This window comes from Haemaphysalis longicornis, unplaced genomic scaffold (genome assembly GCF_048455015.1).
Source record: "Haemaphysalis longicornis isolate Haplotype H1 unplaced genomic scaffold, Haemaphysalis longicornis Haplotype H1 scaffold_2, whole genome shotgun sequence".
Lineage (NCBI taxonomy): Eukaryota > Metazoa > Arthropoda > Arachnida > Ixodida > Ixodidae > Haemaphysalis > Haemaphysalis longicornis.
In genome coordinates, this window is record NW_027526295.1 from 201,299,034 (window position 1) to 201,321,354 (window position 22,321).

The 22,321-nt window shown below is 51.2% G+C and overlaps 2 protein-coding genes across 2 annotated transcripts in view; one reads left to right on the forward strand and one right to left on the reverse strand.

Annotated features, from left to right (window-relative positions):
- The first annotated feature begins 1,436 nt into the window (after window positions 1–1,436).
- Window positions 1,437–22,321, forward strand: part of LOC144169782 (putative serine protease K12H4.7) — a 37,727-nt gene continuing 16,842 nt past the window's right edge. The window contains 7 exon segments of the mRNA XM_077699123.1: window positions 1,437–1,633; window positions 1,635–1,745; window positions 6,355–6,539; window positions 9,608–9,843; window positions 14,330–14,465; window positions 19,966–20,080; window positions 20,337–20,538. Of these exon segments, the coding sequence (XP_077555249.1) occupies window positions 1,535–1,633; window positions 1,635–1,745; window positions 6,355–6,539; window positions 9,608–9,843; window positions 14,330–14,465; window positions 19,966–20,080; window positions 20,337–20,538 (1,084 nt within the window). The 5' untranslated portion in view covers window positions 1,437–1,534.
- The window catches only part of Uxs (UDP-xylose synthase), a 54,108-nt gene continuing 44,678 nt past the window's right edge, over window positions 12,892–22,321 (reverse strand). The window contains exon 10 of the mRNA XM_077699126.1: window positions 12,892–13,024. Coding sequence (XP_077555252.1) covers window positions 13,007–13,024 — 18 coding nt within the window. The 3' untranslated portion in view covers window positions 12,892–13,006. The remainder of the gene's footprint in view (window positions 13,025–22,321) is intronic.

Below are 22,321 nucleotides of genomic sequence, written 5' to 3' on the forward strand. Positions count from 1 at the left end.
TTGTTTTTGTTCCATCGGGGGTGTCGGACGGAGTCCTAATGCTGTAAGGACCTGTCGACCAGTGGGAGTCATTGCAGGCGCCGTAGTTGAGCTGAATGATGGGCTTCTTGCAGCTCTTCCCACGTGTTGTGAACTCCCAAGGCGAGTAGTTTGTGGGTCGCAGTAGCAGTGGGTAGGCCAAGCGCAGTTTTGTACGCTTGGCGAATCATTGTGTTGAGCCGAGCCTTTCTGTTGTTTTCAGATCGAGGTACGGGGTTCCGTAGGTAATGCGGCTAATAAGCAGAGCTTGCACTATCTGTAGGGTATCGTGCTCTTCAAGCCTCGATGGCGGTGGGAGATGCGTTGCAGAAGGTGCATCAGTTGCGACAGGGTTTTATGCAGAGGGGAAATTGTGTGTAGTCCAGAGCCGTTTTTGGGTATTGTGAGACCCAACACCCGCAGTTGCGGGACGTTGGAGACTGGCTGCCCTGCAATGGCCAGTTGAGGTTCAGGTATACCTCGAGCAGATTTGGAAGGCTGGGAGTGGAGCGTTAGCAAAGCCGATACGCGACCCAGCTTTTTTGCAAATCCAACTTGTGAATACAGTTTTCCTCGTCTTGTTTTAATTTCGTATAACCAACATTATTTTTATGCTTCTTACGTGAAGACCACCGAGAATCGGAGGGCGAAAAAGACCATATATACCAAAGTCATTAACGAGGCCTCACCGAGCGTGAAAAGCGCGAAAAAAACACGAAGGCAAAAGAGAGCAACTGCTCCAAAAGCAACATTGAGCGGACTAACTTTTTTCATGATCTCCAGAATCTAGGAGTGCCCATGCTACATCGGAGGACATTATTTTTCCTAGGGACCACTGGATTGTGCGAAGAGAGCTGTCTCGTCTCCATCTGGGATTCTTGCAGTCCACACACAGGCCTAAGTGAGGTGTGGTGACATTGCGTGTCTCTGTTATGATCGGACTAAGGGACATGTGGTGACTTCGCGTGTGTCTGATATCGTATTGGGGACGATTAGGCGGAGCAATTGCCGGCAGTTATGCAAGGATAAGTCCGCCTGATCCAACAATATACTACTACACACGGGCACCGCGCTGACGAGCAAATGAAATTTATTGTCGCTTGACAATTAGGATAAGCCAGATGACAAGCGGCTCGTGAAAAATTTAGAAAAAAAAATGCATTACAAAAATCGATAACAAAACCGAAGATTGTACTGGCGGGGACGCGCTCAAACAAACAATTGGAGTACAAAAGTACGCGCTCGCTTGGAACAGTCCGACGCCTCCCTTTCTTTCCGGGCCTCAGTCGGCGAAATCGCGTGACAGCAAGCAAAGAAAAGCACGCGGCTTCCACACAATGCGACACCGCCTATCGGTCCGCGATTCTTGGCTCAGATGCGTCTATCTCTCCACTCCGGTCAAGTAGGAGAGATATACTAGCCAGACGCAAGGTTCGCGTTAGCAGTAGCGCTTCGCCAGCAGCGTGAGCGAGAGACGCCAGAGAAGGGATCCACCGACCTCGCGTTTTCGACGACTATGGGCGTTGTTTTGCAGACGCTAGTCCTTGTTGCGCTGGCCGCTTCGGCCAGCGCAACACTGATGCACCGAGGGAGGCCGCGAGGCCGCTTCGGCATGCCTGGGCGAACCCCGAAGCGAGCTGCGAATGAGCTCCAGGGACCCGCAGGAGAACTGGTTCGTCCAGCCGCTCTGCCACTTCAATCCGGCCAGCACGGACACGTGGAAGCAGGTGAGCACGTCGACGTGCAGCTGTAGCGGCGGACATCTAGTAGGCGTGGACGGGAACGCGCTGATATTGCACTTCTTGGTATACACCGTTCCCGCCCCCGTCGGCTTGTGCGATTCTTCTGCGAACTTGAAAAGGAACATCGGCAGCTTTTGATTTCCTCTTGTTCTTTATCTGCATTCAACAGGGTGCGATGCTATGAGGAGGTCGATATGCGTACTCTTGTGCGTGTCACGTGAGCGCCCGATTATCTACTGCGTGCCTACAGTCTGGGCGGGTTGAAGTAAATTCATTTCGTCAACACGAATCTGTCACACCACCGGAATCACAATGCTGATGCGAACTCCACATCCGCATCAGATCGCCCGTAACATTTTTCTTTGTTATTTCACAGCGTCAGCTGTTAGCGGCGCTGTTTCCGCAGTCATGTACACGCCGCATCATACACAAAGTTTCTCCGACAGAGAAAAGTTAGTATTAGCCAGTGAGCTAGATATTCACATCAGAAGTGATCTCCTCCCGTCACAGAATCAGCAGCATGGCTGAGAAATCCGTCAGTGGCACCGCCTTTAGTAAAGTAAAGTAAAGTAAAGTAAAGTAAGTAAAGTAAAGTAAAGTAAAGTAAAGTAAAGTAAAGTAAAGTAAAGTAAAAAGTAAAGTAAAGTAAACTAAAGTAAAGTAAAGTAAAGTAAAGTAAAAAGTAAAGTAAAGTAAACTAAAGTAAAGTAAAAAGTAAAGTAAAGTAAACTAAAGTAAAGTAAAGTAAAAAGTAAAGTAAAGTAAACTAAACTAAAGTAAACTAAAGTAAAGTAAAAAGTAAAGTAAAGTAAACTAAAGTAAAGTAAAGTAAAGTAAATGTATAGACCCCTTTGATACGGGAAAAGCGCTGTGTAGCGCCACAGGAAGAAGTATCAGTTTACGGTTTGTTCGCCGCACTGAAGTTTTTTTTTGCCCGGTCGGTGCTCTCGCTTCCCAATCCGCTCCGAGCCATGGCGTGAAATGGATCAGCTGACCTTCGTATGCGTGTGGCTTGCTTTCGCGTACGAGTGAACCGACTAGTTCCGATGTACAGCGAAAACTCTGACACTGTGTAGTGTGTATTTTCGCTGGTCTAATCGGCACTGCAGTCTCTGGGCTTGCGGCCGCTCGTTGCTGGATAACTGCTGCATCGCAGAGTTTGTCTGCGTCAGCGTGCCGGCAGTACTGTTCCCAGAGGCGGAGGCGTTGCTTCGTGAGCGCGGCCTCTCTGGCCAGGTCCTGTGTAGAGTTCCCCGCACAGAGCCAAGCTTGGCTGCCGAGACGTGTGCGGGCATCTTGGGGCATTCGTAGAGGATGTGGTCCACTGTTTCGCTGGGGGCTACGCACAGCCGGCACCTCGGGTCGGACCCGAACGGTTCGTGTCGGCGCTGTTTTGTAAAGAGCGACCCTGTTCTGGCTTGAAAGAATTAGAGGCCGCTTTCTCAGTCTCCGCAGTAGAACGGCCGCTGTTGTGGCTCTGTTGTGTGTTGTACCTACGGAGTGAGGCTTTGCTTTTTTAAGTGTGATGCACTTCTTAAGCGACCCTGAACCTGCGTCCACCGGCGATGTCCGCATAGCATACCCACGTGGGGGATTGGCCAGGAATCGGGCGTGAGAAGAGCTAATGCACCCGCTTAAAGGAGTACTGACACGAAATTTCAAAGCTGAGATCCGCTCTAGCAATCAAGTACAACGACAACACAAATAGGTGTCTGTGAATAAATGCATCTTTCTTTCTTTGTAGTTGTGTGTGTGTGTGTGTGATCTCTCTTTCGCGAACATTACCGAACCGCGCAAATTCAACTTGTGCATTCGCACTTTCACATTCTTCCCCTCGGGGAAATGCGGGGAATTTTTGCTACTGCCGCACTCCAGGCTGTTGTGCTAGCTTCTGCCATTTTCTTTATCGCCCTTTGTTCCAAGCTGCTGCACTTTTTGTTTCGTGTCGTTTGGAGTCCCGGCCGTATTTTGCTTCCAGTGCTGTGATTCTCCTAATCCAGTGCGTCTTGATGTTTCTGTAGCGCAGGTTTGCTCACATTCGTCTGCTCACATTTGTTTCTGGCATGAACTTCAGGTGGCCTGCTTACTAGACTTTGGGCCTTATTCGCGAATTTCGAAGGGGGACCAGCCAATTTCCCCTGTAACCGCTGGTGTTGCCGCGGCTGAGTTTCCTCCGAGTAGCCACCGTCCCAGTTAATTTTGGTGGCAGTCGAGGCACTTCATTGCTCGGGTGGAGTAAGCCAGCACGTCCCCTGCGTACGCAGCTGCTGTGCCTGAAATCGCGGACTGGTCACTCGGCTGCGGTAAGGGTGCATTCCACCCAGCTGTGGGTGAATGCAAGCACGCGCGTGTACTCGCAGTCCCCTTCGTAGGTTACTGCTGGTGCCCCAAGTGCCTTCCAGAGTGCGCCCCACTGTGTAGGGGTTGTACGAGTGCCTTGCCAGATTCCAAACACGGCCTTTTAAGCGGTTGGATTTGGTCCAGAACTGGTCAAGAGATGGATTCGACGTCGCCCCGAAAGCAACGAACAATGAACCAACAGGCAGTAGATCCGCCCCAGTCTGCGTACCAGCCAACAATATGACGTGCAAGTGTGTTGCGATGAAGTCTGAATTTAAGGGACCCTGCAACACTTTCGATAAACGCTTTCACTCTTTCCTTCGCGTCTGGAAGCACTGCAAAAGTTACAGTTATCGCCAGCACGGAGCGGCACTGCGTGATTTGCTCGTCGCACCAGATACGCGGTCGTTTCTGCTTTGTTTTTGTGGCTTTAGTTTTAAAGTTGCTATCGAAAAGCGTCCATTGCTGCATGAAGCAAAACCGGCCAACAGCCGCTACATGGCCTCAGTGGCGTAATTGGGGCCGTCGAAGAACGTCAAGACCGGGAACGTCAAGAACGTCAAAACCTCGTGCGTGGACCTTACAGGCTATATTACACTCATTGGGTGACGCTTACGTACTAAATAATATCCGTGCTTTTACGTTGTTTTCTCTTCTGATTTTCTTGCACCTGACCGCAGATTGGCATGGTAAGGATATATTCTCGTTGCACGAGTTTTACAGGTAAGTACTATACGTTTGCGTGTGTGCACGGGCTCGAGCATATACCATAAGACCGCGGGCTCAGCCCGCCTTCTTTCCCTGGCTGCAACGTTCAGTCGTGACGAGAAGTATTGCCGTTTTGGGATTGGCCTTGAATCTTTGACATAGGAAAGAGATTGCAATAGAGCCCTTTTGCAAAAAAACTGTGGTTGATTTCTCTGTCATAGGAATCGGTAAAACATGAAAGTGAAATGTGCAGCGAAATCTGCAGCTGAGCATGGTTTGCGGGTCGGCGGCTGTCTTGTGAGTGTGCTTGGCGAGCGACGTCCTGCTGGCGGGTCGCTTCGGCAAAGGTGTACTGGCGTCATTTCCGTGACAGATATGACGTCAGTGAAATCTTGGTGTATCCCGGCATAAAACACTTTCGTGTTAAAATATAAAACCGAAAACGAACAACCCGAAGTATAACGTACTCTTTAGTACTAAAGATTGCTTCCCCGCAAGAAGACCCTGTGTGCAGGGGTGCACCCTTTACAGGCCACTTGCTTCGATGTACTGACGTCGCTTTCGCGGCGTAAGTGAAATCTTCGTGAATCCCGGAATAAAACACTTTCATGTTAAAATTTCCTAAACAAAAAGCAACACTGAGACAGCCCCTGCTCGGACCTCAAATACGGTGCATGGGGCATGGAGCCTCAGAGCAGCCAGTGGGGAACCGGCTGCCGTGCAAGCTTAGTGTTAGGCTTTTTTCGCGCTTCTTTATGACCTCGTAGACAAAACGGCGGGGTGCTGCGACGAAACACGGTTGCCTTTCCGTCCAGTTGGGGCGGTGCCAGAAGAGTCCGGCGGGCAATTGACCAGACATTTTGACTTCTCCGCGGGCACATGGGGGAGGTTTGCATCCAAAAGTGACTTATGAACACTATAACAAACGGAAATAGCTTTTTTGGGGTGAATGACGATTTTACGGGCTGTGTTTATTTAGTTAATTTAAAGCACATTCAGCAGGACAGGCTGCGTCGTCTGGGCGGACACTTAGCCCCGGGCACACGCTTTGCCCGGGGCCGGGTGTAAAATATCTGCCCGTCAACAGCTACATCAATGACTCAGCCTTTCGGCCTTTGTTGTTGGTCAAGGCTCGCGGCCTTTGTGTTCTGTCCTGCTCGTTTTATGTATCTCTGGGTATTTTCACGCACATCTAATACTGAAAAAATACTCCTTTTTTTATTCTTTTTTATTTTATTTTGTTTCAGTCTGCGAAAACGTTCCCCATCCTATATCTGGATAATGCTTGCTTACCTTTCTTGCGTGCTCCTACAAGCATGCCGCTGTAATGCCTTCATTTGAGGAAAGCTAAAAACAAATACAAAGCAAGTCGGCTGGATGATTAATAAACACAGCGTTGCAGCTGCGCCCCAATGGTTATGCTTAAAAGCAACAACTGTAAGTGAGAAATTCGCCTTGCTTCCATGTGGAGCAACGAGTGGCAGTGGGTCGCCACTGCCACTAACACTGCCACTAACAATAACATCGCGCAACTCTGCATGCGCAGCGGTACATGGTGAACGACGAGTTCTATCGGCCCGGGGGCCCGGTGTTCCTGATGTTCGGCGGCGAAGGCGAGGCGTCCATCAAGTGGCTCACGGCACCCACGCACATCATGCTGCTGGCCAAGAAGTTCGGGGCCCTCGTCTTCCAGCTCGAACACCGCTTCTACGGGAAAAGCTGGCCCACAAAGTGAGCGCGCCCGCCACTTTCGACGCACATTTCTGCAGGAAACCGCTCAAATGCGCCTATCTGTAATGCATGCGCTATAATGGCAGCCGAGTTTGCGGTAATAGTATACCGCCCAACCTGTACGTGTCTCATCCGCATAGGATGAGAAGATTGTTCGATATAATTGATAACCGGAAATACAAATTAAGCCCACCACGCTGTCGCTAAGGCGTTGTGCTGCTGAACCTGAGGACGTGGGTTAATCCTTACCGCGGCAGTTTTTCTGATGGAGGGAACAATAAAAACGCCCGCACGTCGAGATTTCTGCGCGCACGTTAAAGATCCACATGTAATTTCTTGTAAATTAAAATGCGCTTTTTTGCAGATGTACAATCTGTACTTTGGTATCCGGTGCATATTTGGGCAGCTAAAATTTTCCACTATGGAGGCAATGAATTCACGGAGTATACTAGGATCTAGAGAACAATGGACGCTCATGCTTGCTCTGCGAAAAACGATTTCAAGCACGGAGCTCAAATATTGATATGCGCGCCTCATCCGCCTGATAACAGCGCTCGGTGTCGGTATCTCCAAGTTCTTGAAACACTCGGAAAGCGTATACAGCCCTTAGTGTCGGTGTCTCCGAACTCTTGAAACACTTGGAAAGCGTATATATATACCACTTTCACCCAGAAACCTGTGTGCACCCTCCCCTTACACTGCAGCGGTTTGCATTACCAGCATGTATCAACGGAGTTGCGTCGCTCGGAAAGAGGCGCTTGGCTACTACATGTACACATAAACATCGTACGCATATATGTACTCAGCGGAAAGAACACACGTGCAATATGATTTACAGGTTGGAGGGACACTTCAAGGAATTGGTCAAATTTCTGTTTCTGTTTGCATTGCATAGACTGGCTCAAATACACCTTTTTATCGTTTATCCGGTAGATAAATCAGTATTTAATTTATGAAGCCCGAAAGAATGAAAATACTATGCGACATTTGCGGTGGCCGCAACAACTAAGAGCAGTGGCGCGTGTCCGTGATTCGACTATGCCCAAGATTGGAGTTCAAGGCAGTTTCGGTTCCGATTTCTTGCAACAACATAACTGACATCCGACGTCGTCGTTGGTTGGGCATCCTCAGTATCTCAAGAATCTGCATACCGCGCTTCTGCAGGGTTGTCGGCTAGAGAATGCGTCAGATAAGCCTGTCAGCGCCGCTTAGAATTGTAACGTTCACTACCCGAGGCATACGCGGTGGCTGAACATCCTCCGCGTCATCGGAGACGCTCAACTGCGAGGCGCTTCGCCCCGATTTTTGGAGCCTGCCTGGCTCGTCCTTGTGTCGTAAGAGGCGTGTTCGCAATATGCAGACAGTCGGCTGATTAGACACTGTACCCGCCAGCTGTTAGGACTTCTGTCAACACCGAGCAAACGAGAACTCGCCAGTGTGTCAGTGTCCGTCTGCACGCAGTCTGCCAACTCGCTCGTGGAGCAATGAACGTTGAAGCGCAAAGTGGTAAATGCTATATAGAAAACATTACCTATATAAAAAGAAATCAACTCCCCCCCCTCCCCCCCCCCCCCCCCCCCCAAAAAAAAACGCCAATCGGGGATTCGAACCTGCCATCTAGCGCTTTAGACCACTCGGCCGTAACGCCAGCGGCATCGGGGAAGGAAGCATGAAATATATATCGTAAAAGCATTTTTTTTAAATGGCCGCATCTCCAGATCAGATGAGTATTTCTTGAACAACGCTTTTGAAGTAAGCGTCCTCCAAATACATTGGCGTCGGCAGAAGGGTGCAAAAGGAACACTTGCCCCCCCCCCCCCTCCCCCCCCCACGCACACACCAAGCCACACTAGCACTTGCTCCCTCCCTCCCGCCATTTCCTTCTCCCCCGCGATGGACTGGGTTGCCCCTCAAGACAGGCGGCGTCGGAAACGAACCGCCCACACATGGGAGCGACGACGCAAGCATCCGCTCCGACCCGTCGCTCCCTGATACCCTATCACGGAACGACCAAAGGCCACTGCAAGGAGGACTTCCCAGGGGGCCCAAGTCCTGGTACACAATAGAAGAGCAGGGGAAGCTCTCAGGAAAGACGTGCTCGCCTCGCAAGGTGGCGCGAGGCGAGCACGCAGAGACCACGCGGAGACCATTGGTGACCTGCTCGTCGTGTCACTCAACGACGAGGCCCACAAGTGCACCACATGCTATGGGAGTGACGGGGTCCGCGGCGGAGTGAAAAGCTCATTTTCCGCCGAACATCAAGACACCCCGCATGCAGGGGAGGGCATCACCTCCTCTGGGCCGGGTGCTCCCAAAGCCACGGGAATACACAAGAGAATGTAGACGTCCTCACCTCCTTTACTGTCTTGCCTTGCCCTGACTAGACCTAGCGTCACCCCTTCTGCAATAATGATTTCGCTCCCTCCGATGCGCCGTAACCACTTACCAGTGTCAGTATATGCGAGAGTGTATAGCTACGTCATCTATAAACACAACCAATCCCTCCCCGTGTGCTTCTAATTCCTCTCTAGTCTGGTCTCTCTTCTCTCGCGCGCGCATGCGCATAAAGTTGCGCTGGAGGAGTTTGCTGCGTACACGGGAGCGCCAGATTTTTCGTTCGCCTAGCCATGTAAGGCTTAGCATTAAAACACGTGGCACGGTGGGCTAGGGATGTATTTGTAGATTGTAGTGAAGCCGACTTCGAATGGACTTGGTGCAAGCGCTCCACAAGGATACATGGAGCGCTGACTGCTATGCTTATATTGTCCCTGGTAAAATGTTTTCGCCGCAGCGCATATGCGTATATTAGTGAAGCCAACTTAAAGGGGGCTGGGTGTCCAGCTATAGAGAACGGTAGAGACGTGGGACCTTCACGTATGATTGCTTAATTGCCTCTGAAAAAATGGCTTGCTAGCAATATGTATTTGTGGGCAGTAGTAAAACGCGGCTGGAGGGAATGCTTAGTCATTAGTGGGCAGTCCTCAGAATCTGTGTAGCATTTTTTGTGTCCTCGTAAAGCAGCTAACATGATGTCATACAAGCAAGCCCCATTTGTCGTGGCTGCGCAGAGACATGTCGGTGGACAACCTGGAGTACCTGACAAGCGAGCAGGCGCTGGCCGACGGCGCTGCATTCCGGGACGCCATGGTAGAACAGTACAAGCTCGGTCCCGACAGCAAGTGGGTCGTATTCGGTGGATCGTACTCGGGCTCGCTGGCCGCCTGGTTCAAGCTCAAGTACCCGCACCTGGCCGTCGGTGCCGTGGCATCCAGCGCACCCCTGTTCGCCATCATTGATTTCAAAGGTATACACTTTGTAGCGCACAGGCCATGGTGTGGGCTATGTGGCCGTGTCGTCTGGCAGGTGCATGCGAGGCGGATACACTCACAGTGACCTTAAACTGGAGCTCAGCTCGTTGGAATCGTCCTTGAATTACTTTTGCTGAACTTGAGTGAATCGGAGTCCGCCTTCGTCATTTTCCTCGTTCTCCCCGGCGCTCTCTCCGCAATGGCTGATTTGGGGGGAAGGGAAGGTGATGAACCCCAGGCCACGAGCCCCTTTGAAACTATAGCGTTACAAATAATTCAGATCATACCATCCTCTCTACGTATACTCCTTTCTGTGTGTCAGAAGTCACTGTGGGTGCGCCTTCGACTTCTCGTCATCCCCTTGAAAACTCCCGAAGTCCTACCCCTCGACAGTCTCCGCGCCCGTACTATATACTCGTGACTATACGCCTCGAGCTTCGCGATCGCTGCGCCGCCTGCCGCCGCTTCTCCGCGGCGTTGACGGGATTTGCGCTGCGTGGCTGATAGGGCCGCGTGCAGTGTTTGGGTCCTGTTTCGCTTGTTTTCGCCTTTCCGCGCCCTGAAAAAAACTTGTTATGCTGACGTCTATAGGCAAAGAGTACGTTTAGGTCACTTAAAAAGCAGCTGTGTCTTCGTAGAGTACGCGATCGCCTGCAAGAGCTACCCGGAGACGCGGTGGACGCGGTGCTGCGCGCTTCGTCGGCGCTCTTCCGGGCGTCGGCGACGGTAGCAACATATCACCCCTAGCACCTCCAAAACATCAGGCACAAATGAATTCTACTGTCGCCTCGTTTAGACCTGATACTGGCACAATGAAAGGTCAGCTTCATTTTGCAGCGTCGACAACGAATGCGGCTTCGTTTCGAATATATACGTCGCAGAAAAATATGTTTCGGGGATGTGATTACCCAATCCCGGACAATAACTCATGCCTTTTATAAGCATATAAACCATGCGAAAATGTTAAGTATATTCCAAGCCTAGCTGAGCGTCGTTAAATATGTGCCCACACACCAAGGCAAGTTAATGAAACCACGGAAAAATAAATGCTGTGCTAGTGCGGAATTAAGAAACATAATTATCTAACGAAAAAAAAACAGTGCAGCTTCTGACATGCTCAAGACGTTCGTCGAAACTTAAGCCAGGTAGGGTTCACCAGACCAATTATACGCGAAATGCACTGCTATTTCGCGAGACATCGTTGGGGGGAGGGGGGTGAGGAGGGGGACGCTGTGTACAAATGCGGAGCGGAATCAAGCAATGAATGTTTCAGTAAACACGCGCGCACACACACACACACACACACACACACACACACACACACACACACACACACACACACACACACACACACACACACACACACACACACACACACGCGCGCGCGCACGCACACACGCACACACACACACACACACACACACACACACACACACACACACACACACACACACACACACACACACACACTTTCCTTTTGTTCTTCTACTTCAACGAACAGGTGATCATACGGCGGCCGCATTTTTGGAAAGTATACAGGGTAGGCTGTTCAACAAGCGATGAAAGGTGTCGTTGGAAGAGAGCGGTACGTGATAAGGCCCTCTGATTTCAGTTTCTGCTTTATTCTGCTGGCTCCCAGTGCCATATGACGATATTTCGAAGAAGCATTGGTCGCGGACGCGGATTATATTCTAAGCCCGTCTCCGCGCTGCTCGCAGGAGCAGATGAATGTTTGCGGGCGCTCACCTCACGACAAGAAGACTTTGTCGTGTGCTGATCCCAGAGTATAATTATGCATTGCCCATCGTACTTTTGTTGAATATTCCAGAAAATAACGCATACTGGCTTGTAAATGGTGGTGATCAATATCTGAAGTATAATATTGGCAAACGTAACTGGCGTGCTGTCAGGTATGAGTGCCCCGCTGATTATGTAAGCGCACAAAACCAATTTAAATCGTAGTGTATAGCCGTAGCATGAACATCTGAGGAACCGGTGGTTACAGAGACACTGCTAGTAAATTCAGGTCAGTGTAACTACAGTGGCCTCCATCACACGCCGGTTCCGCGACGCTGGCCTGTGACACACACCTGGCGCTTATACAGACCGAATATACCACACTAAGATCGCGTCAGAAACATTTAGACTCTCGAAAACACACCTCATTTGCGAACAGAGTGACTGCTCCACATAAACATGGATTTCCAACGCCCGCACACGGTAAATCTCGGTCGTGGACGTGCCGCAAAAGCAGCGGCGGCACTGGGGAGCGGGACGCCGACTCCCGCGCCTGCTTTCGAAACGGGCCACTAGGGGGATTTCAGTGGCGCCCCTACAGGCCGCGCTCGAGGCGTACATGGCTTGTCAAGCCATGCGTGCCAAAGCTGCCGCAGTTAGGACTACCTTCAGAGCATAGCCGACTGCTCTTTATGGGAGAAAAAGAGAGAGGGGAAAATTTCATTTTATAAACCATTCCATCTGCTAACGCCTGTGGATTGTGGATCTCTCCGGCGAGCTCTTGTATAGGTATACAGGAGCCCCGCATTCCCGGAACACTCGACTGCAGCCACAGTTTGTCGTAGTTGTTTATAGGCATCGTGCGTTTGCAACTACGTACTGGAGAGGAGTGTGTTATTCTGAAGGTCACGTGTGGTATAATTAAGGGTGGAAAACCTTTTACAACGAAGTTGTTTATGGCTACGGTTCGGTGCAGAGATGCCAAATTCGATTCGTTATTATCTACCCAGATTTAATCGCGTCGAGGAGCGGCTAGTCGCAGCACGGCTTCCGTTAAGATTTCTATGCCTTTGTTCGAAATTATCTGTTTCTTGAGCTGCTCTGCCCGTCTACCTTCAGAGCGGAATGACTCACAGTCATTTTGAAGGAAGGAGAACCACAGTGTTAATCCCCGTTAGACACTGGGGGAAAGGAAAGTGATAAAACATAAAATATCGACCAATATATTTTGATCAACGTTCGTGCCAAACAGCTGCCCCGTGATGGCGCAGATGAGGCGGGTCCAGAAGATTTTGTGCTTGCAGTTTGCTTGTTCTTGGCGGTGATGGTTTCATTCTTTTGCTTGAAGTCGTATGCCGCGCCGGTAACTTGATGCAGACGTAAAGCCGTGAACGTGCGGACAAGAGGGTGTGGTTCACAGCATTAGCGCACCCAGGACTTCTGTCAAGGGGGTGGGGGGGGGGGTGGGGGGGGTGGGGGAGAGATTTTTGACAATATAAAATATAATAACATATAAAAATATAAAAGATAAATGTAAATATGAATAACAAATATAAGTAAACAAACGGAACGAATGCACGGCGAAGACAGTTCCGGGGAACACTGGATAGAGACGAAACTTGAGATACGTCTGAATGCAAAAGTTTACTCAAATTCGATACCTGCATGTGAATGAAATAGTATACGCTGACACAATTTGCGCTGCGTAGTCAAATTAACCCATATTTCTATAGGCATATTCAGCACGACATCATTGTTATCCGTGCTCACTGGTTTTCCAAACTGCGAACGAAACGTTGCCGCGTTCCTCGCTAGGATGTTATAAACTCAGGCAATATAAAGAAAAACTGAAACATTTTTATTTAACAAGAAAGGAAGGTTATTTCAGTTCGTACAGTGCTTAGTATTAAAACAAACAGTTGTTCTAAAGTTCAAATACAATTTAAAAAAAAATCGATATGATCTTATTTGATTTGATTTGAGGTCAGAAGGCAAGCTCGAGCATACTGAGTCCCAACCTACGAGAAAATTCAGCGTTCTTTTTTTCTTTTTTTTTTAAGTCGACGAATGATTCAAATCTCGTGACTGAATTTGCGCACAAAAGTTCGAAAACTGGTATACTGCGGTCAAACAAAAATTGTAATTGCTGTTTGGGCTGTGAGGCGCATTGTAGGGGGGGGGGTGCGTATTAATAATTAAAACGCCCAGCGATTCTTACGCATCCAGAAGTTTTCTCGTTCTTTTTCTTAAACTACTTCAAGTTATACGCAAGTTGGTCCGTGCGGATAACTTGAAGTCTTCAACGCTCGTGCTCGTGTTTTTTTATTTTTTAATACCAGTAAAACAATATTCTTTTTCGAAATTTAACTAAGAATGCCTAACAACAGAAGCTTCCGAGACTACAAACTTCGCTCCGTCAAATTTGGTTGTCCGTTCGGTGGAAGAGGGGGGAGGAATTTTGGGTCGAGGACCTCTGGTAAGTGTGTGTGTGTAAGGGGGGGGGGGAAGGGGGGGTGCACCACTGATCTCCGTAGGTGCACCACTGATTCAGAGACTCGAACAGAGGCATGTAGGTCACAAGCGCACGGTCAAGGCCACTTGGTTAGAGACGCATGATTACACGGTGATTACTGTTAGCAGAATCGTTGGCAGCAATACAATCATCAGCGCGGGCCGAGTAAAGATTTCTGTAATGGCAAGTCGGGAAGAAGCGCATCGCTGGGTGCATTCTCACTTCATGCGCAGACTACCTGCGCGTGGTGCGGGACTCGCTGGCGACGACGGGGCCCGAGTGCGACAAGCAGGTGGAGCGAGCAGTCGACCACCTCACCTACCTGGCCGCTTCACCGAAGAACTGGCCCGCCATCAAGGACATGTTCAAGTGAGACGCCCCTGAACGCGCAACGGCGCTCGTGCAGCGGGAAAACAGCGCGGCAACGTAGACAAAGTATAATTACCTTAATGTCTACACTACCGCGAATTTCAGTGTTTATTCCGTGCATCCTTGACTTTGGATGAATTTGTCTTTTTTTTTTTTTTTTTTTTTTCAAAAGCCAACCCTTTCCACGGAAATGTTCGGTGAGAGCACATGGAAGATCAGGAGGTGGAGTTCAGTGCTTTCTTCAAACATTCATTTACCCAATAGTGAGGATGAGGAGGACGGGATAAGACGTGCCCTTTTTTGCCGGTCGCGCCACCCCCGTGTCTTTCAACTCGATAATGAAGGATTGAAAATTTCTAATTCCTCGGAACACTTATAAGCCTTCTTACGTGCTCCCTTTGCGGACACTTATCGAAGTCTTCCTTGCCGCTACACACCTCTTTCCTCACTTTCCTTGCTTCGTCTTCATTGGTTACCGAAACCATTCGGAACTCTGTACTGACAATCCACGAATCTTTATTATGATACCTTCGCGGAACCAGCATGACGCTCACAAAATGTAGCCGTAAAGTATCCCGAAAGAAAGCCATAGAGCTTTCGCATTCTCAGAACGCAAGCAGACTTAAGTTTTGGCACGCTTTCGTTCATATTCGAAGCCCCTCGGAAGCCGTGTTTCATGTCGCGTAGGCACGGAGTAGCGGTTTCAGCGCGAGACACATGCACGACTAGAGCACGCGATTGGCATGCGACTGATCGTTACGACTGGTCATTAGGACCGGTTAGGAACGCTCGTCGGAGGAGGCCCACGACGTGCGACTGGCGAGTCAGATGCAATCGTGCCATCGTTGCGACCGTCGTTCGGCTACAGCCAATGAGAGCCCGAAGGTGTCGTCATAATGACGTCACTGTGAAAGCTTTCAAAGCCTCGAGGAGGCGCTCTCCGCCTCCACTCACGCCTACGTGACATGGAGGAGGAAAAATGGGCCGCGATAAGGTACCTGTATATGAGGAGCATGGACACGCGGTGGAGACGGAGGACCAGACAGCTGACCAAGCGGTACGGAAATTCGGTAGGGGAAGGTGTGGTATACACAACAGTTAAAAAGCAGGTAAAAGCGGCAGAGACAACGAATTGGGTGCAGAGAATGGAAGGTACATAAACCCTGGAGGCTTATAGAACAGAGAAACTAAAAATCAGAAAGGAAGGTTTCTATGGCAATACGCGAGGCAGTGCACACACGGGCGGGGTGTCTGAGAACACGGGCATGCACGGCTAACTACAGGCAACAGAACGAAACTTTTGTATGCTGCGGCAGGTATCGGGAAGCAGTAGAGCAGAGCATATTGTCAGACTGCACAGAGATCGACCGATTGTATACGGTTTAACGCGCCAACGCAACGCAGGCGATGAGGCGCGCCTTAGTGGAGGGCTCCGGATTAATTTTGACCACCCGGGGATCTTTACCGTGCGGCGAAATCTCATACACACGGGCGCTTTAGCTTTTCGCCTCCATCAGAAAAGCGGCCGCCGCGGCCGGGAATCTAACCCGAGAACTCGTGCTCAGCAGCGCAACGCCTTAAAGCGCGAGACACATGTACGACTAGTGCACGCGATTCGCATGCGACTGATCGTTACTACAGAACAGGGAGGATTGGTAGAAGTCTTTTTTTTTTTTGTTTTTTTTTATTACGCAAGTACGCCCTTTGGCATAAACTAGATGTAGTCCAGCAGGGCCCGTCTCCACAATGAAGTCGAGGAGGGGCCGGTATTGGGGAACGTGCGTCCAGCGGCGAAGGTCAGGTGGTCGTCCTGGGTGGTACCCAAGGGCCCTCATGTGACGAACTCGTGCTGCCTGGAGGCCCGAGCATGAACCTAGGAGGTGGTCCAGGGTCGCTTCAGTGGCAGGGGTTTTACAGAAGGGGCATGTTTCTGGGGGAACTTGCGTCCTCCATGAGGCCTTTATCGCCGGGGTCAAAGCTGCGCCCACGCGGATTCTCCGAAGCGCCATCTCCTCGCGGCGGGTTAAACCGCCAGGAAGGTGCGACCCACGCGGGGGAAGAAGGGCACGCGTGGAGCGCCGGAGAGACTCCTTGTGAATGATGAGGGTGTCACTCTGCGACAACTGGAGCAGGGGTAGCGGCCCAGTTACCCTCTGGGGATGGCAGGCCGCGTCAGCGTCAGTGTGGTTAGGTGTCGAACGTCTATTCCACAGAACTCGCACGGGACACGGAAATGAGTTCACAATGCGATGCACATCGCAGGTCAAGTCGAGCGACTTGGCGACGCGTCGGAGTTCCCGGTCTGCCTGTGTGGAGTCTGTGTACAGGTGAAGGCACAACGGCGGGTTTATGCGTAATCGAGGCTCTAATGAGAATAACCCATCCCAGATGGCCAGAAGTTCTGCCATGATTGAAGGAAGAGGTGCCTCGGTGAGGTATGAGGAGGTCTGCTGCACTTCTGGATGAGTGGGGCACACAAGGCATGGTGTGTAGGAGATTTTGGGCCATGCCTGCGTCGACGTACACTTGCATTGCATCGGCTGTGCCATCCGACTCCGAGGGAAAAGGGTTGGGTTGCAGTGACTGATTATGAAAACGGCGTAGCTGGGTCAGTGGCCGGTTGTCTGTGGATTGGCTTCGGCTCCAAGGGGAAGGTCAGGCGATTTTCGTAATATAACAGGTGACTTAGAATCAAAGTAGTGGGCCAATGCCGCAGCAACGGGAACTGTTTGAATTTTCAGGCGACGTGCCCTCCTCCGCTGTTCACCCAGCTCGTCGAGGGTGTTCAGCTGGGCCTCCGCTTGTAGCGTCGGAATTGGGGTCATACGAGGCAGGCCTGTGATAACTCGCATAGCCTCTCGGTTTACACTTTCCAGTAGGTCCCAGTCCCTTCCTGTGAGATGCTGAAACTGAGCTTAGTATATCAGCCGAGGTTGCAAGACAGATCGAACTAGGATACGTGCCATGCGACTACAGGCACCGCCGGTCTTTTGTGAGATCCGTCGGAAGAGATGAAGCGTCTTGGAGGCTTTGCCGCGCACGCAGCGGATCCATGGAGCCGTGGACCCAGAGGCGTCTATTTCTATTCCAAGCACTCGCATCGACGATGCGGGATTGAGGGCACGGCCGTTTAAGGCCAAGGAGAGGGGCGTCTGGGAAAGGTAGAAGTCCGTAAGCGCGGAAGAACATGCTCTGTGATTTCTTCCGTGGAGGAGGTGGTCTACCTTGACGTCACGTTGATACGGTGACACCATTGGCTGGATGGGGGTCCTTTGATGAGGAAAAGCCGCATTTTTCTTGAGTGGTATCCGAGTGTAGTGTGGTGAAAAATTGTGCTAGGGATTGTTATCAGCGCTGATTTTAAAAGCGGCGGTCAGATATCTGCCGCGATGCTGAGCCTATGCCAACGTTTTTAGATTAGGCCGGCCGCGGAGGTTCGAGACCCGGCACCGCGGCGCACGGTGCAGCGACCGGCCCAAAGATGGCGCTACCTGCGCGAAAGAATCAAGACGGGCCACGGCAGATGTCTTAGTCACCGATCGCTCAAACGGCAATTATCGCGGAAATAAAGTTCCACATACGGGAAGGGGGATGGTAGTAGGGTGAAAAGTTGTGTCAAGGATCGTCATCCGCAGTTGCACACACAGCGGCGATCAAATATCCGCCACGATGCTAAGCCTAAAGTTCCCAACACCCGAACCGAGCCGCGAAATGCGATGCGACTGCCGCTACATGCGTTCGGGCAGTTCTCGCGCATCGGATGCGACGCTTCCCCCAAGAGAATTGTCCTGTTTACATGCGATGCGGTATAGCAATGCGACAAATCAAATGCGATACGCTAATGTCGCATCCATGTAAACGCGCTTATAAAGCTCATTTATATGGATGCGACAGTTTTGCGCAAAAAATCCAAGAGACCGGTGTTGGGGAGCCCATATCCAGCACATGAGATCTGGGGGTCTCCTAGGATGAAGCCCTGTGCCTCGAAAGTGTTGCGTTCGGGTGTCTCTAAGACCTAGGCAAGTCCACAACACATGTTCGAAGTCAGCTTCTGACGCAGGAGGCCCTCAGAAGGATCAGGTGTCCGCAAACGGCGCGTGATAGTGGGCAGGCCAAGCATGGGTAACTGGTGGAGATGACGCCACCCCAACTCGACGCCTCCGCCGATGGACCTCCTACGAGCGAGCGAACCCACTGGGGAGGTCAGTTCCACGCGGTGGAAGTGGAGCACGCGTGCATGGCGAGGCGGAGGTTTTCCTTTTCCACCAGCAGTTTTTCTATGGTGCATACAGGAAGAAGTGGTATAATGGCCGTGGGAGGTACCTTCGGTGTCAGGTGCGATCCGCCGCTGTGTGGGCAGGAAGCATGTCCCGGCGAATCCACAAAACACGGATAGGGCATGGATAAGTGTCCATAATCGCGTGAATGCATGCAGCCGGCTTTTATACACTGTGCAACGCGACGTAAATCCAGAATCGCTGCCGTTGAGTCAGTGAAAAGTTCAAGCTTGTCCGCACTAGTCAATGTCGATGCAAGCGCCTGCAGGCCATCCCGAATGGCAGTAAGTTCTGTTAACAGGCGAAGGAGAGCACGGAGAGTCGCGTACGCACAGCTTTGATTTAGGGCAGGGTATGAGGGACACGTCAATGCCGTAGTGACGAAGCATTCGTACGCCCTGGCGCCCACGAAAGCCTGGACAACCAGTGGTTGCGTCACAGGCTTGACACCACATGACACAGTGCGGTTGCACATGAAGGACGCCGTCTGGGGGCTGGCGACGGCCAGGGGTACGGACGTGTACCCTTGTCAGAGGCTTGTTGTCTGTAACTTGATGGCTGATGGTGCAGCCTAGGGCGACCTCGCGGTGGGTGTCAAATCCCCATTCAAATCCGTCGACGGGTGGGTTGGGGGGAAGGGGTGGTTGGGGGGGTGGATGCTCAACTTTATCCTGAGAGATTCTTTTGCTGTCGTCTGAGTTTGGACCTTAACTCGCAGGATAGTTTTCCTTTTGATCGTTCACGCTTGAACTTTGGCTGCAATGGCTTTGACTTAGGCACTTCGCCATTTGATTTTCGCACGCAAGACAGCTTCGCGTTTCAACCGTCGTCATCGTCGACTGAGCGAACTTGATTATTAGGTATGCACAATCTTCTGCTCACAACACCGCGTTTTTAGTCTCATACAAGGCACTTAATGCTGCCGCATTTAAAAAATCGCATGACATAATGCGGTAGCAATGCATGTAGTGAAGCCGACATTAAAAGGACTGAGAGTCTAGAGAGCTCCGTCTTTGCATTGCCCCTGTCTTCTCGTGCAAATCAATATGTGCATAGTGTACTGAAGCTAGTTTTAAAGGAACTCAGTGTGTATTGCACTACGCAGAGACACTCACATTGACCAGCGTCATTCCAGCATGAACCTGTGCATAGCATGCAGTGTATGGCAACAAAGCGGCTGGAAATATGACACTGCTTCTAACGCGGCGACGTCGCCCCCTCAGGCTGTGCACCTTCTTCAATGGCTACAACACCAACGACATGGCCAACCTGTTCCAGAGCTTGGCGGGAAACTTTGAAAACATCGTTCAGTACAACAAAGACGCCAGGGAGTTTGAGGTACGTATGTCCCTACGAGAGACCGGCAGACATGTGCCGGTGGTGATCCAAGAAAAAGCGTTGGGCAAGGCGCAGCTTCACGTCGTGATGTGATTTCAATATATATGCTTTCAGAACGCAAAGTCGACAAACATGTGATGCGATTGATGGCAATCAATTGCAAATTTGAATTTTCGGCCTCACTAATGCGCAGTTGCCTGTTGATTTCACGACCCATGGCCCTGCACCTGCATGCGTTCAACCCATCCATTTGCAGGGTGGCGACAACAGCGTCACGATCGACACCCTTTGCGACACCATGACGAACCCAAATGACGGACTTAGCCCGTTGGAGAAGTTCGCCGTCGTGAACGAGATCCTGTTGAACGCAACCAAGCAGCGCTGCCTTGACTACGACTACGACACGTTCATCAACTCCCTGCGCGAGATCGAGTTCAACAGCACGGAGGGAGCTGGAGGTGCGTGGTTGCCGCATTTCAACCAGCTTATAAGGACTAGTCGGCCTGTGGTGCAGTTTTAACACCGATGCTGTTTAAGCTTGTGGTTGGGCCGTCGAACGTGCGCAGAAAAACCTCGCCGATCGATGACGTCATCGCGCACGCCGGCATTGCCGTAGCTTTGCCTCGCTACTCTCTGGCGGGAATCGTGCCGCCACCTGCCGGAGGCGCGATACAACTGGTACAAGCACGGCTTTGGAAACGCATCTCAGTGTGGCTCACTCAATCGCCTGTTGCGACGAGTGGTGCAGTTTTGACAGTGCAGAGAAAAATTACTGCGAAATTGAAAGAAGCCAAAACGCCGAGAAGCGATAACCTAGACCACACAAGTCTAACGGTGGCCACCGAACGAGTTCAAAAATTTTGAGCAACCCCTCGTCCCGCTGCGCCCTCCACAACTCTTGGAGTTTCACTGCGAAGCCGGTGGGCACGCGTACATTGTACATACTTTAATGACGGAGTTTTTATTGCTCTTGGGGGGCTAACGACGACACCACGCAAAAAACCTTGACCGAGTCTCGAAGCACAACCACGCAGAAAACTTGGCCGAGTCTCCAAGCATAACCACGCATAAACTTAGCCGGACCAAGAATAAGCTAAATGGGGCCGCCAACTTCGCTGTTTTCCCAGCCTTGGTGCTGATAGCGCGAAACTGTATCAATTTTAATGTGCAGTATTCTTTGCCGAGTACCCCCACAGCCAGGACCGTGTAGCGCCCCGCATTACCACAAAAATGCAGATATCACGGAAGTTCCGCTTCTTATCATTATAATAGCGTAAATGGAGATAACTGGATGGATGGAAAGGACTTTATTGTGTAAATCCTGCAGTAGGTAAAGCCCGGTTGACGGGCCGACCTCAACGTGGCCGTGCGTTGCATCCTCGTGGGCAGCCCTACTCGACAGGAACCCCTTTGCGGAGTCCGTGCCTTTCGAGCGCCTTGAGAACCTGCTGGATGGCCCACTCTTGATCCGACTTGTTGGTTGAGGTGATGGCGATTTGGAGATCTGCGGGGTATTCTGTGAAGCTGACGCCGTCTTGTATGGCTGCACAGTCCCATAGGATGTGCCAGCGATTGGCCGTACCTTGTTTGCAGATGTTGCACTGTGCGCTCGGATAATCGTCGGGGTACATGTGATGGAGGAGCGCCGGTGTGAGGACCGACGCAGTTTGGAGGCGTCGTAGGTGTACGGCTTCTTCCCTGCTTAGAGATTTGTGGGGTGAGGGGTATAGCTGGCGAGCAGCCCTCATGTTCTTGAGGATTTCTCCGTATCCACTCGGTGAGTCTTCAGCCGCCGTCCACCATTCCCACTCCGGACGGGCACTTGCGGTGGGGGCGCGGTGGGTGAGAGCGCGCGCTTCCCTGTGGGCCGTCTCATTGTGGTTCGGTGCATACGGTGAACAATTTCCCGCATGGGCGGGGATCCATCTTAGTTCCTTGCGTAGGCCTGGCGAGATTGCTGTTCGCTCTACAATGCGGGCGGCTTGGGGGTTGATGCGTCCTCTTGCGAAGTTGCGGAGGGCTTGTTGTGAATCACTGAGGATAGTGTCGCAGTCCGGTTCGGTCATGGCGAGGGCGATAGCCAACTCTTCGGCCGCAGTGGCGTTGTTGCAGCATGCGCTGGCGGCTTGGGTAGCTTGGCCCGTGCAGGCGTTGATCGCAACCATCACGTAACGGCCGTTGCCGTACTCGGCCGCATCGACGTAGCGGGCGCGGGAGTCGTCCCCATATTGCTCCACGAGG